General features: G+C 37.4%; 1 protein-coding gene across 4 annotated transcripts in view; it reads left to right on the top strand.

The window, feature by feature from the left end:
• Positions 1 to 14,697, top strand: part of NNT (nicotinamide nucleotide transhydrogenase) — a 97,995-nt gene that overhangs the window by 42,339 nt on the left and 40,959 nt on the right. For all 4 annotated transcript variants that reach the window (XM_025388010.1, XM_025388009.1, XM_025388011.1 and 1 more), the window contains 7 exons: positions 3,435 to 3,596; positions 4,769 to 4,879; positions 6,042 to 6,187; positions 7,096 to 7,291; positions 9,922 to 10,155; positions 11,512 to 11,672; positions 14,042 to 14,221. In XM_025388010.1, coding sequence (XP_025243795.1) covers positions 3,435 to 3,596; positions 4,769 to 4,879; positions 6,042 to 6,187; positions 7,096 to 7,291; positions 9,922 to 10,155; positions 11,512 to 11,672; positions 14,042 to 14,221 — 1,190 coding nt within the window. The remainder of the gene's footprint in view (positions 1 to 3,434; positions 3,597 to 4,768; positions 4,880 to 6,041; positions 6,188 to 7,095; positions 7,292 to 9,921; positions 10,156 to 11,511; positions 11,673 to 14,041; positions 14,222 to 14,697) is intronic.

Genomic DNA, 14,697 nt, shown 5'->3' on the forward strand with positions numbered 1-14,697 from the left:
AGATATATAGATATATGTATTTTTTCTTTTTTTTTTTGAGATGGAGTCTCTCTCTGTCACCCAGGCTGGAGTGCAGTGGCGCGATCTTGGCTCACTGCAAGCTCTGCCTCCCAGGTTCACGCCATTCTCCCGCCTTAGCCTCCTGAGCAGCTGGGACTACAGGTGCCTACCACCACGCCCGGCTAATTTTTGTATTTTTAGTAGAGATGGGGTTTCACCATGTTAACCAGGACGATCTCAATCTCCTGACCTCGTGATCTGCCTGGCTTGGCCTCCCAAAGTGCTGAGATTACAGGCGTGAGCCGCCTCACCCGGCCTGCAAGCAATATATTAATTGTCAAAATTAGTAAATGAAATGCTGTTGTCTTTTTTGGATTCCATTAGTAATCAGGCCTGAAAGACTTGGTTTTTCAGCAACATACTACTTGTCTCACCTCTACGGAAATGGAGATTACATTTATTGATGCAATAAATAGAGTCAGTGTGCTAAATACTGGAATGAAAGCATGTGAAATAATATGCAGGCAATACACATTTTTCCTTTTACAGAAAACATTTTAAAAACAGTTATTTATATATATTAAAAATATACGTACTATATATATGTTTGAAACAGAGTCTTTTTCTGTTGCTCAGGTAGGAGTGTAGCGGTGTGATTATGGCTCACCACAGCCTCAACTTCCTGGGATTGAGGAAGGAAGCTTCCCACTTCAGCCTCCTGAGTGGCTGGGACTACAGGCACATGCCACCATGCCCAGCTAATTTTTGTGTGTTTTTTTTTTGTAGAGATGGGGCTTCACCATGTTGCCCAGGCTGGTCTTGAACTCCTGAGCTCAAGTGATCCTCCTGCCTTGGCCTGCCAGTGTGCTGAGATTACTTTTATCTACATCAAATGTATTGAGAAGTGATGTATGCCATATTGTGCTGGTGTTAAATGCATATAAATATAATTATGTTTTTTCTGTTTTTTTGTGAAATATCAGTTGTGATTATCTGCACACATGGGTAAGACAAGGGAACCAAATGTTTGCCTTAAAGAATAAGTACTACAATATAGGCTTTAGTCGTTAAACATGTGACTAACATTTTGAGTTACTCAACTTGTAAAAAAATTCAATATTTTCATTTAGAGCTCTTTCTTTATAATTTAACATAAATTCTTTGTTTTAAAATTCATTCTTCACGAAAACACTAAATAATTTATTGTAAAGTGGTGTAATATTCATTTTGGCTAAGCATTGTTAGAGGCTGAAATACGGATATTTGATTTTAAATTGGTTTCTCTTTCAAAGAATGGATTAAAAATGTTTAGATCTATTCAGAGCCAAAACAAAAACAAAACAAAAGCAAACTATAAAGAATTAAGGACCAGCACCAAGCACATAGAATTCTTGTAGACTCAGCATCCTCCAAATTCCCATGTGAGTCCAGATGTTTTAAAGCTAAACATGTAACTCTCCTTGAATAAAGAGCAAGTCTCAGCAAAATGACTGAAAAAGCCTCTAGTGGTGAACACTGTGAGTAGATGAAGCAGTGTCCCTACTTGCACTTATTTGTTAAAAAAACAAAATAAATGAGGTTATTGTGTTGTACATGGAACATATTATGAGTAGGATTGTAAATTTCCATTTCTCTTTCAGATTCATAAGGAAATGTAGCAAGGCACATATAATGATTTATTTTTCTTGGTTTCTCTTATATTTCTTGAATCAGGGCATATTGCTTCTTAATATATATGACAGTGGCATATTCCAGTGAATGAAAGGATGAACTTATATGTGTTTTTCTTTATCTTGAACTCCCTCTTTTATATTAAAAATAAGCATTTTTCTTTTATATGTATTAAAAATGTATTTGAACAGCATTCTTCAAAGAATGTGATTTGCTTTCTCTTCTTTCATCAGCCTTTCTCTTCCTCTGTTATACAGATATAGAAATATAGTCTGACATATGTTACTAAATATATGATAGAAAAGACATTAGTTTATTAAATAGTTGATAAGAAAACCTTCAGGTATATGACGTAGTTTTTGTCACAGATGGCTAACACAAAGGACCGTGGATTATGATAAGGTAGTGCTTCCTGACTAATGTGGTCATAATAATAACTAGCATTTAGTGACTGCTAGGCACTGTGCTAAATACTTCACATGCCTTAGCTCATTTATTTTTTACAAGAATTCAGCAAAGTGGGTATATTATTATTTTCTTTTCCAGATGAAGACAGAGAGGGTTGATAATTTTACATATGAAGACCTGAAGCACAGAGAGATTAAGTAACTTGCCTGAGATGACACAGCTAGGGAGCAGCAGAACCAGGATTCAAACCAGACTGACTTAAGAAAACATATTCTTATTCACAACCCTATACAACTTCTCTAATTTTTAACTGGAAAACAGTGTTGTATCTAACTCTCTAATCAGATGGTTAATGGGCTATGCACTGGAACCTTGGATACATGATATGTGGGTAGGAAAATAAATTAAAACTACAGTCATATTGAATGATTTAATGTAAAATTAATGTCAATCCCTAGATATTTCAGTGGTGCCACTTCCAAAGTAATAGTTTACATCAAGGAAAAGGGTACCTTATTCAGGAAAGTTAACTTCTAGTTCCCTGGTCACCCACTGTCATTTTCTTTTTACTGACCACTAGGTAACCCTTTCTTCTGTTGCAGAACAACTGTCCACATGTTTGCTATCAAGGAAGGCGATAATTAAAGATGTATGTTCAGAGCTGTTTGTATTCTGCACATTCTTAATTTAATTTGTATTTTTTTTCCTTTTCTTTGTAAAATCCTGTTTGCTGACTTGGTGTTGAGGCTGGAGCTGACTGCCCTGGCCAACAGTCCAGTCCAGATTCAGGAGCAATTGCAAAACTTGTGTCCCGGGTGGGTGGAAGCCATATGTTTTGGGGAGGTGCTGGAGTGAATGAAATTCTTCCTACTCTTTTAAAACCCCTATTCCTCAGCCAAATCTGAGAGTGATATAAAATTGGCCTCATAAAAGTCTTGTCTTATAAAGGTTGTGTCTTGCCCCAGTAGAAAATGCTTTGGTAGATCCTCTATAGGCCTGTAATCGGGAATAAAAATGCTTGTATAAACATATGTGGCATTGTCAATAAAAGTTAAAACAGGGAAGAGGACAAACTACACAGAGGAAAATGTGCAAATTGTTATTAAGGTAACTCGTAAATATTACTAGATCTTTATAGCTTATTTTGGGGTGGCGGTCAGAAAGTTGGGTTTTGTCCACAGTATTCCTCCATCCCCCTACTTCTTAATTGTCAAATGTCTAAAAAATCTGCTCATTACTGGCAAGGGAGTGGAATTTAAAAGCATTGACTGTTTCACATATTTATGGGTGTGCTTTTAATCTTACTGAGACAACTGGATGTCAGCTCACACACACTCTTTACTTTCTTTCTCTAGGTCTCACAGGGATACTGGGTTTGGGCATTGCAGCTCCCAATCTAGCCTTTTCTCAGATGGTGACCACTTTTGGCTTGGCCGGCATTGTGGGGTATCATACCGTCTGGGGAGTGACCCCTGCTCTCCACTCACCACTAATGTCTGTGACGAATGCAATCTCAGGTTTGTTCCTCTCTTGTTTTTCCTCATCTCAGGTTTTCATAGGCTTACTCAGCTCTAGGAGGACTATCAGTGACGTTTATAAAGTGTGTTTTCAAGTTGTTTTGCTTGGCATCTGAGGCATCTGCTTTGGTGATCTAAGGGCTCCCAGACTCCGAGAGGATGTGGAATATGGGCCTGCAAAGTAAGAGGCCGTGGAAGTGTGTCAGCTCTTTGGGCTGCTCCCATTTCAAGCAGGACAGAGCCACTGTTACTTCTTCCAAGTTTGATTCTTTTTTTTTTTTTTAAAGGAAGGATTCCACTGATAAAATTTGAAAACCAGCATTCCACAGAATCATAGTTGCAACATCCTATAGGGTTCTCCTTGAATTCAACTCAACATTCAGCCTAGCAAGGCTACAATAGGCCCTGTGTGGCATCAGGTTCACCATGAAGCTATGGGACGGGAAAACATTGCTTTCCAGTGAGGTGGCATGAGGCATTTCTCTTTGGTGCCAGTCTTTTCAGCAGTTCATGCAGCAGCAGCAGTCCACGTGGCTGCCCAGGATCTATTTTCTTTGTCCCCTAGCAATGGTTCAGATATGAGGGAATGAATCCTACATTGGACAAGCATGGGAGCCGTCCTGGCTTAAAAGCCTCAGGGCCAATAGTCATCTTTTATAACGTTGCCATAGGCATAGCTTTGAGGATCTCTGCAGGGAACATGTCTAGCTCCAAGAGGTGCTGTAGTCAGGAAAACCCAAAGCTAGGCATCCCCAGCAGACATTTACAGTTCATTAATAGTTTCTTCCAGTTTACATGCAAATTATCTACCAGGGTCACTTTTTAACCATAAGCAATGTTGTCTATAACATTGGTGGATTTATATCGGTATTAGAGGAACATAGCTAGAAAGTTAAAGGAAAGTCCAATTCCAATGCAGAAGGAGAAAAAGTTTTGTTAACCCTTTTCCCACAGTAGTAATTTCAGTGAGAATGATGTGAAGCTGTGTTGTCCACAGTCTGCATAAGGAAAATTGTTTATTTCATTTTAATGAGGGTATAAGAAAGCTGCCTTGTTTTTTGATATTGAGAACTTTACCCTCTATGAATCTATGTGTGTGAGGTACTTCAGCTATGATATTTGATTTGGTGGTGTCACTATCACTATTCACCATGTTGATGCTTTCTTTCTAGGCCTGACTGCAGTTGGTGGGTTGGCACTGATGGGAGGACATTTGTATCCTTCCACAACTTCTCAGGGCCTTGCTACTCTTGCCACATTCATATCCTCCGTCAACATTGCAGGTATGATGTCAGTGAAAGGTCTCAGAGGACTATTTTCAATGGAGACATACAAAGCAAATATAAATCAGTATAAAATAGACATAATTGTGCCTTTAAAAAAGGTTTCACTCAGACCGTAAATGCTTTTTGTGCAGGAATATTAGTTATTTTGCCCATCTGTAATTTTTAGAAACTCTTGGTGAGAGAACAACCCCCAGTTCCCCAAAACAAACAGACAAAATGATGTCTTGCTACAAGTTAACTGGAAAGTTACTACTGAATGCATAGTTTTGAAGGAAGTTGGGTTAGAGCTGTCACCATAACATCTATAAATGAGTATAATTTTAGATCAAATTTTAGTCTTTTGCCTTATCCCAGCCAGCGTTTGTTCCTGGACACTGAAAGCCTCGCACATCACTCATATGTGAGACTTGTTTGATGCTATTTTGTAGCTAAAAATTCTTTATTGTGTCCAAGAAACCTGGTGCCTGTTGATATGGTATTTTTCTCTTTTATAATTTTTTTATAGGGTTTTACAAATGTAACAACCTACTAGAAAAAGATGCCAATCTTTGATCTTTCAATTCTCAAGCTTTTTGAATGGCTTTTTTCTTTTAGTTTTGCATTCTGATAGTGTTTTCTTCCTGAATATATTTAGTGTTTTTTCCCCCACCTCTCTAATGGAACTGACTTGAGTAATAGAATGACTTTAAATTTTGGCTGGGTGTGGTGGTTAACACCTGTGATCCCAGCACTTTGGGAGGTCAAGGCGGGCAGATCACCTAAGGTCAGGAGTTCGAGACCAGCCTGGCTAACACGATGAAACCCGCTCTCTACTAAAAATACAAAAATTAGCCCAGCATAGTGGCATGAGCCTGTAATCCCAGCTACTCGGGAGGCTGAGACAGGAGAATAGCTTGAACCTGGGAGGCGGAGATTGCAGTGAGTCAAGATCGTGTCATTGCACCCTAGCCTGGGCAACAGAGTGAGACTCCATCTCAAAAAAAAAAAAAAAAAAAAAAAAAAAAAAAATTTGAGGTTGCAAAATGTTACTTTAAATTATATTTATTCCTAGGTGATAAAGATGTGCTTAAAATAGAAAAAATGTAGCACTTTAAAAAAATCATATTGCTCAGTGAGCTCAAAGAGGTACTATGTTTTTTATTTCCTTTGCTTTGCTAAGGTGGCTTTCTGGTAACTCAGAGAATGCTGGACATGTTCAAGCGTCCCACTGACCCCCCAGAATACAACTACCTGTATCTGCTCCCTGCTGGTACCTTTGTTGGTGGATATTTAGCTGCCCTCTACAGTGGTTATAACATTGAACAGGTAAGAGGCTCTTTGTAAGTTTTTATATTTACCACAATATTTTCTTCTCTATTAGATTTAACATTGCTAGTTATCCTAATTCAAATTATCAAGCAAATACAACCCTGTCAAGCAAATACAACAATGACCCTAGAAACATCTTGGTCAAACCGAGCATTCTCTTCCCCTAAGGATCAGGACCCTGGATTCTAGAGACAGATTTTTCTGGTAACTGAGTTTAAATATGGGTTTATGTCTTTGTTTTGTTACATTTTTCCACATGTAAAAGGAGTTAGGAAGGTTATCAGTATCTTCATTATGTATCTAGCTAAATTGTTGTGGATTTATAATGAAACAATTCTGAACTCCGTATTTTCTATTTCTTTTCAATGACTGTCTTTTAGTTTCTTCTGTGTTTCCAACATGCAGTATTTATTGAATGAACAATTTTTTTTTTGAGAAGAGTTGGAGCAGTGAGTCAGAAAGACCTTAGTCTGAATTCCAGATTTCCAATTTACTGATCATTTGCCTTGAAGAAAGTATGTAACTTCTTTAAGCTTTGATTCTCTCTTTTGGAAAATGAGGATAATGATTTTTCCCTCTTGTGGATCTCATGAGACTGTGACAACACAGATAAAACATATGGCACAGCCCCTGGCACTTACATCAGGGGTTGGCTCTTTTACAGCATTTGGTCAAGTTTAGTATTTTTAGATCCAATAATGACCCCATTTAAACTTAGGTACTTTCATTTGTATTTGTGCATGATAGCAAATCCAGAAGAAAGCAATTTATATAAATGGTATAAGTGCAAATACAATATGAGTATTTTGTATGTTAATATTCCTAATGGGTAGGAAATATATTGAAGTCTCTAAGTTAATAGACTAAAGGTTTTAATTTCTCTCTCTCCCTTTTCCTTTGAAAAGATCATGTACCTAGGCTCGGGTTTGTGCTGTGTTGGTGCCTTGGCTGGCCTCTCCACCCAGGGAACAGCGCGTCTTGGCAATGCATTGGGCATGATTGGGGTTGCTGGAGGGCTGGCAGCCACCCTCGGAGTCCTAAAACCGGGCCCAGAATTACTAGCTCAGATGTCTGGAGCGATGGCTTTGGGTGGTACCATTGGTAAGCACTTGTGGGCTTCTGCCTTTATGTGAACTCCAGTTTCTCAATATATATTTCTAAGGTCCATATTGATGAAATAATTAAATTGTGTTCATGGAAGTTGCTTCAGTTAATATTATTTTGGTGAAAATTCATCCCAGTTGGTGTAATTCTCATTCAAATATATTTTAAAACACTGAGTAAATGCATCAACTGAGTCAAAATATCCTATACTCAATTCTTATTTTCCTTTACTGACTGTGTCCCGTTAGCTGATAATGGAATGGGGGATTGGAATCCTTATGTATGTACTATACATAAGCTAACTTTTGTTCTGCTGGGCATACATAACAGCCAAAGATTCTGCTTCATAGACCTGTTAAAAATGAAAAAAACATGTGCCAGCAGAAAAACCACTGTTTTAATTTTATTCAGTTGTGTGCTGGATTGTTAAATTTTCAGGAATTTTTAGGCCGGGCTTGGTGGCTCACACCTGTAATCCCAGCACTTTGGGAGGCTGATGTGGGTGGATCACATGAGGCCAGGAGTTTGAAACCAGCCTGGCCAATATGGTGAACCCCCGTAGCTATTAAACATACAAAAATTAGTTGGGCATGGTGGCGTACAACTGCAATCCCAGCTTTTTGGGTGGCTGAAGCATGAGAATCGCTTGAAACTGGGATGTAGAGGTTGCAGTGAGCTGTGATCATGCTGCTGCACTCCAGCCTGGATGACAGAGCGAGATTCTGTCTCAAAAAAAAAAAAAAATTTTTTTCCAGGAATTTTTAAAGTTGATTGTTAAACACAGCCATTATTAAATACTAAATTACATAAACTTAAAATTAAATAAATCAGAAACAAAGGTAATAATATTAAAAACTCATAACTTTCTAATTAATTTACTAGGTTTTATTATCTATGCTCTTGAGGTTACTTATATCTATTGTATGTGTATAGAAGAAATGCTATGTATCAGTGGGCTGTGGTACATCTCTTTCCAATTCTACGTTCAATGACATCACATTGGTAGATTGAAATTTTACTTGGTAGGAGTATTGCAGCGTGGAAATAGGCAAATGCTACAATCTGGGCTTGATTTATTGTTTTGTTTATTGTCCAGACGTGAGAAAGTGATGGAGAAAATGTTAATGATGCAGCTTAAACTTCAAATGTTTTGACTGTAGCTGTGACATTGTGAATAGCACAAATAATTGAGCAAATACTCTTTCAGTATTTGAAAACTAGTATCACATTCAGCAATAAAGTCACTCATGGTTGATAAATGAGTGAAGTTCTCACATACATTCTGTTGTTTTATTTTCATCTTAGTTATTAAAGTAAATAAAAATAAATATCAAACAATGTTCCTGTTGGAAGTATGCTTATTCATCAGTTGCAAACACTAGGTTGGCTACAGATATAAGAGTTTAGCAAAGATCCATAAAAACATTCTATGAAAGTCAATTTGTCTACATGGAATTTTCAATAAAGAACACTGTATTTCTTATTATTTGAAAATTGTGTGCTAGCCACCTTTATATCAGTTAAAGCTCATATATTTGTATGTGCATGTATTTCTTTCCTGTGGAACTGGTTATTAAATGTTTCCCAGTGCAACACTGGCTTTAGGCCTCCTTTTATACTTCCTCAGGAAAGCTTTGACTCTTTTCTTGATAATCTCTGGAAAGGGACTTGAAGGAAAATGTTTGCGCTATAGGTTCATGGCAGGAAAACCTTTAGATGTGATCTTAGCAAATATTCTGAGCCCCACTCCTTCTGTATCACCTACCTATAGCCATGCAGTTCCTTCAGAGGCTCCCAATTTGGGTATTTACTGCCCAGATTTTTGCATTTCTTTACCTTGGGACTTTGCTCCCACCTACCCACCTGAAAACCAAGGTCTTCTTCATGTTCCAGGTGTTTCTTATGTGCTCAGGAGCAAACACTGGTTATAGAGAAGAGGGCCTGGTTGTAATGGGGAGAATATAAGGGAATTTGATTAGAGATTTAGGTAGTCTGAAGAAGTGTTGGCTAAGGGAAGGTTGGGAGTTTGTGATGGGAAGAGGCATGCATTGATGCTGCGTGTTGGGGTTCATTGGAGTTGGGTCGTGCTTAGGTGTGTGGAGAAAAACTGTTGTTTTGAAAGGGTATACAAGTTGAGCATCTTTAATCCGAAAATCCGAAATGCTTCAAAATCCAAAACTTTTTGAGTGGTGACATGACGCCACAAGTGGTGAATTCCACACATAAATACTTAACACAAACTTTGTTTCAAGCACAAAATAATTTAAAATGTTTAAAATTCCTTTCAGGCTGTATGTATATGAAACATAAATGAATTTTGTGTTTAGACCTGGGTCCCATTCCCAAGATATCTTATTATGTATATGAAAATATTCCAAAATTTAAAAAGAAATTAAAATCTGAAACACTTCTGGTCCCAAGCGTATCAGATAAGGGATAGTCAACCTGTATACAACTAGTGCTCTTACCTTCTGTACAGCCCCTGCAGAGAATATTTAGCCCGTACTAGGAACTAGATAATATTTATTTGTGACAATGGTGGAAATTCTTAAGGGTGATCTTTGTTGTGGTTACTTCTCAAAAATTTGTCAAGTTTTAATTTATTTTTGACCTTCATTTCATAACAGGATTGACAATTGCCAAACGCATCCAGATTTCTGATTTACCTCAATTAGTTGCTGCTTTTCACAGTTTAGTGGGTTTGGCAGCTGTACTTACTTGCATAGCTGAGTACATTATAGAATATCCACATTTTGCTACGGATGCAGCAGCAAATCTCACCAAGATTGTGGCCTACCTCGGCACTTACATTGGTGGCGTCACCTTTAGTGGGTCTCTCATTGCCTATGGAAAATTGCAGGGTAAGTGATTCAGCATAACATAGAAGTAAATAGCTATGTTTAGGGCATTTAGGGATCCATTTTAATTTCAGAAAATACATTAACATGGTTGGGCGCAATGGCTCATGCCTACAATCCAGCACTTTGGGTGGCTGAGGTGGGAGGCTCTCGAGCCCAAGAGTTCAAGACCAGCCTGGGCAATATAGCGAGACCCTATCTCTACTTTTTATAAAAAAATCAAATATTAATACTAATAAAAGAGAGTAAAACAAGAAAATACCTTAACGGTAAAACTGTTAGGTGAAGAGTATTCATATAGCACTCAGAAATTGTAAAAGTTTTTTTCCCCCCATCCTTCCCCTTTATTGATACTTAACAAGTCTCATAAAGCTTTGAAGCTGTTTCATTTGCAGACAGCTAATGGAGGAAATTAGTGCACAGGAATTTGCATAGAGGGACTAGTTGACTTTTGATAATACATGTGAACGAAACAGCATCCTCATAATCCTTGGTTAGAGATGACTATGTAGAATTCACAGAAATGAACTTTATACATTTTCCAAAATAGGAACTTATTAAATAAGTTTGTGTGAGTAGTAAACAGTACTTATTTTGAAAACAAATACACACTTTAGGACTCTAGCATGACAACTTTTGCTGCTGGTAAAGTCAATCATGAAAATAGAAGTGGAGAAAAAAACCCTACCGAGGCTGCTGTCAGTGTTTTTACAAAAAAGTTTCTAGATAAACTAGTTTGTGATTTAAAAACATGGTCTTGCCTCTCAGTAATAAAGTCATAAAAATTAAGTGGGGAACTTCCACGAAACTTGAAAATCATAAAAGAACTTCAAGTTTCAAACATTTTAATCTCATGCTTTGCCTTTAGGAACAAATAACAAACAAGGTTTCTTTCTTGGGCTCAGTTAATAGAATCTGAAATACTAGTGTGCAAGGATTCCATATTGAAGTTCTATTTGTTTATTTTTACTTTTTTATGCTTTATTTTTGTCAGAAGACTGGCATGCATGAAGTTTTAAATAAATAAACCCACACTTAACAACTTCCGTGTTGGTCATACGTAAGAAAATAACTTCTTAAGATTTCATGACAAAAAGGAAAGAAATTGTTTTGTGATCAAAATAGGGAAAAGAATAGTGAAGTCGAACCATAGTTTTTCTGTCTCTGTTCATGTTTATTATGTGTAATAATTCTAATTTGCTTTTGTTTCATACCTACTAATATAAAGTAATATTTTAAATACCATGTTATGCTAATGTTAAATTTTGGTAGTTTGGGATTAAAAGACACACTTGGGTGTGTGTGAGGGGGTTTCTTACAACACATTCTGAATTCTAACTACTATGTGCTTGGCTCTAGGTCTCCTGAAATCTGCCCCTCTCCTACTGCCTGGAAGGCACTTACTCAATGCAGGCTTACTGGCTGCTAGTGTGGGCGGGATAATCCCATTCATGGTAGACCCAAGCTTTACCACTGGCATCGCCTGTCTGGGTTCTGTGTCTGCTCTCTCTGCTGTCATGGTAAGAAGTCAGAGATTGAAAAGTACATCTTTGGTGAAAAACTGGTAATATTTTGTTAGATTAAAGTGTAATCAGATTTTTATCTCATCAAAAACCTTGATGGAATAAAAATGTTTTAAAATTATGTCACATGTTCATCTTTTTAGAATCTGGAAAACACAGAAGAGTGTAGGAAGAACATTATTCTTTCTTGCAACTTAATTGTTCATTTTAAAGTTGTCACATGAGATGCCTTTATTGCTCTGGAGTCTTTTCACTGGATCAATGTGTTGGTGAACAGGAGCTTAAAAAGGTCAAGGGTTTCAATGTATTAGGTGCCTACTATATGACAAGCCCTACAAAATAGTGCTTCGGGGTTTATACAATACAAGTAAGATAGTCTCTGCCCACTAGTTGCTCTCACATCATTGGAAGATATGACATGAAATCAAATAAGTATAAAATGAAATGCAGTTAAAAAACCCCGTATGCTCAGTGAGAGTGTTCAGTTAAGCCTTTTATGATAGGTTCAGCCTTCCTCTTTCTCTGTAATTTTTACATTTAGTATATTGAAACAGTAGTTTTTAGTTGTCTATATGGCAGTCTGGCATCTTATATCAATGTATGATGTTGTTTCATGCAGTGCTATTATTTGCTGTTATTCACTGTTACTCATGTTCTTTCCGTGTATAATCTGTAGATAAGGTTTATATTTAAGTTAAAAAAATTATCTACAGTGCCTAACACAAAGTTAGACACATAGCAATTGCTTATGAAATATTTACTGGCTCCTTGATTCAGAAACACCTAATTTATAGTGTAAAAATGTTACTTATTTTTGTGTGATTATGAGAGTTAAGTCATGATTTCAACACAGAAACTTGAGATCACTGAAAAGTAAATTAAAATCTCGTCTTTATATTAATGCTCATAGTCTAATTTTATTCTGGCTTGTTGCACTGATTTTTGTTTTAAACAAAAGAAAAATAATTTTGATGTTTTTAATCTAATAAGGCAGAATAGGTTAATGAAGTCTCAAAATAAAAGATATACAAATGTGACTGGGCGTGGTGGCTCATGACTGTAATCCCAGCACTTCGGGAGGCCGAGGTGGGTGGACTACCTGAAGTCAGGAGTTTGTGACTAGCCTGGCCAACATGGTGAAATCCTGTCTCTACTAAAAATACAAAAATATGCCAGGCATGGTGGTGTGCGCCTGTATTCCTAGCTACTTGGGAGGCTGAGGCAGGAGAATTGCTTGAACCTGGGAGGCAGAGGTTGCAGTGAGCCAAGATCATGCCATTGCACTCTAGCTTGGGCGACAAAGCAAGACTCTGTCTCAAAACAAAACAAAACTTTAAGAATTGTTGTTTCAGGGAAGCAGTGAATATGATATTTAAAGGATTTATTGGTTCTATGAGAATGTCTTAGACAGAGTAGTTTTTGAATTTATTTTATTGTTTTTGGCTTAAATGAGTAGTACATGAATATGCTCTCATTGTAACAAGCAAAAAAAGGTAAAAATATGTGAAATAAGCAAAAAGCTTTTTCCTTTCCTGTGTTTAGTAATTTTGAGTTGTATCACAGACATTGTTAATGATACATTATAGACATTTTGGATTATGTTATATTCCTTCAAAGGGTATTGATTATTATTTTTTATTTATGCATTTTTGTGGCCAGCTAACTTGGCTAAACTCAAATTCCAAATTTTGACTCCCTTATGGTGGGGAGGGGCAGCTGAAATCTGTTGTTATTTTATCCTTAACAGGATTGCTTGGAGTCTGTCTCACATATGTATAGTTCAAGAGTCATCCAGAGATTTGAGTAGAATTTATACACAGAAACTGGGACTCCCTCTCTCTAGCCTGCTCCTTTGTGGGATTTCCCTTATTACTTTCCAGCTGCCTTAGTCATCTCAAGTGCTATCTTCAGGATCTTCAAGCCAGTAAGACTGTGGGCTTATATTTTATAATTTCTTTAATTGGTACCAACAGGGGATTGCCCTCAGTCCAAAGCCACAAAAATTGGGAAATTCACTTGGTGTCGTTATGTTTTTCTAAATGTAGATACTTCTCCAGTTTCTGCCTGTTTTTCATCACTGAAAAGTGTTTTTTTAAAATGTAGGGATTTTTTTAAGGGGGGTGGGTGGCTCGGTGTTTATAGTTGTTATACCTGTGGAAGTGTTGGTCGGATGGGAGACACTTATTACCAGAAGTGGAACTTATATGTAAATATATTAATGGGAAAGCTAGAATAATTAAGGAGCAAAATATTAAATGCCAGAGGTTTTATTTTTATGTTATTTATTTATTTTATTTTATTTATTTATTTATTTTATGTTATTTATTTTATGTTAATTTTGAGTTGTACTTTGATTGTTGTTCTAGGGTGTGACTTTGACAGCTGCTATTGGGGGTGCCGACATGCCCGTCGTCATCACTGTGCTGAATAGCTACTCAGGCTGGGCCCTGTGTGCAGAGGGCTTCCTGCTCAACAACAATCTGCTGACCATTGTGGGTGCACTCATAGGCTCGTCTGGTGCTATCCTGTCATACATCATGTGTGTGGTAAGAAACAACACATACATGAAAGAAAAGGAAATGACTTTCTGAAAACATGGATGTGCTTGTCATTTCTTTTATTAGCCATAAAAATGAGTATTGTAGGCTGGGTACTGTAGCTCACGCCTGTAATCCCAGCACTTTAGGAGGCCAAGGCGGGTGGATCACGAGGTCAGGAGTTCAAGACCAGCCTGGCCAAGATGGTGAAACCCCGTCTCTACTAAAAATACAAAAATTACCTGGGCGTGGTGGTAGGTGCCTGTAATCCTAGCTATTTGGTAGGCTGAGGCAAAGAATTGCTTGAACCCAGGAGGCGGAGGTTGCAGTGACCAAGATCATGGCACTGCACTCCAGCCTGGGTGACATAGTGAGACTCCATCTCAAAAGAAAAAAAAAAAAAAAGAGTATGGTAGCTTTGAATTCTCTTCAGCAGAAATAGCAGAGTGTTTCATTTGCATAAATTTCCAAGACTGCCTTTAAGG

This window comes from Theropithecus gelada, chromosome 6 (assembly GCF_003255815.1).
Source record: "Theropithecus gelada isolate Dixy chromosome 6, Tgel_1.0, whole genome shotgun sequence".
In the NCBI taxonomy this organism is placed as follows: domain Eukaryota; kingdom Metazoa; phylum Chordata; class Mammalia; order Primates; family Cercopithecidae; genus Theropithecus; species Theropithecus gelada.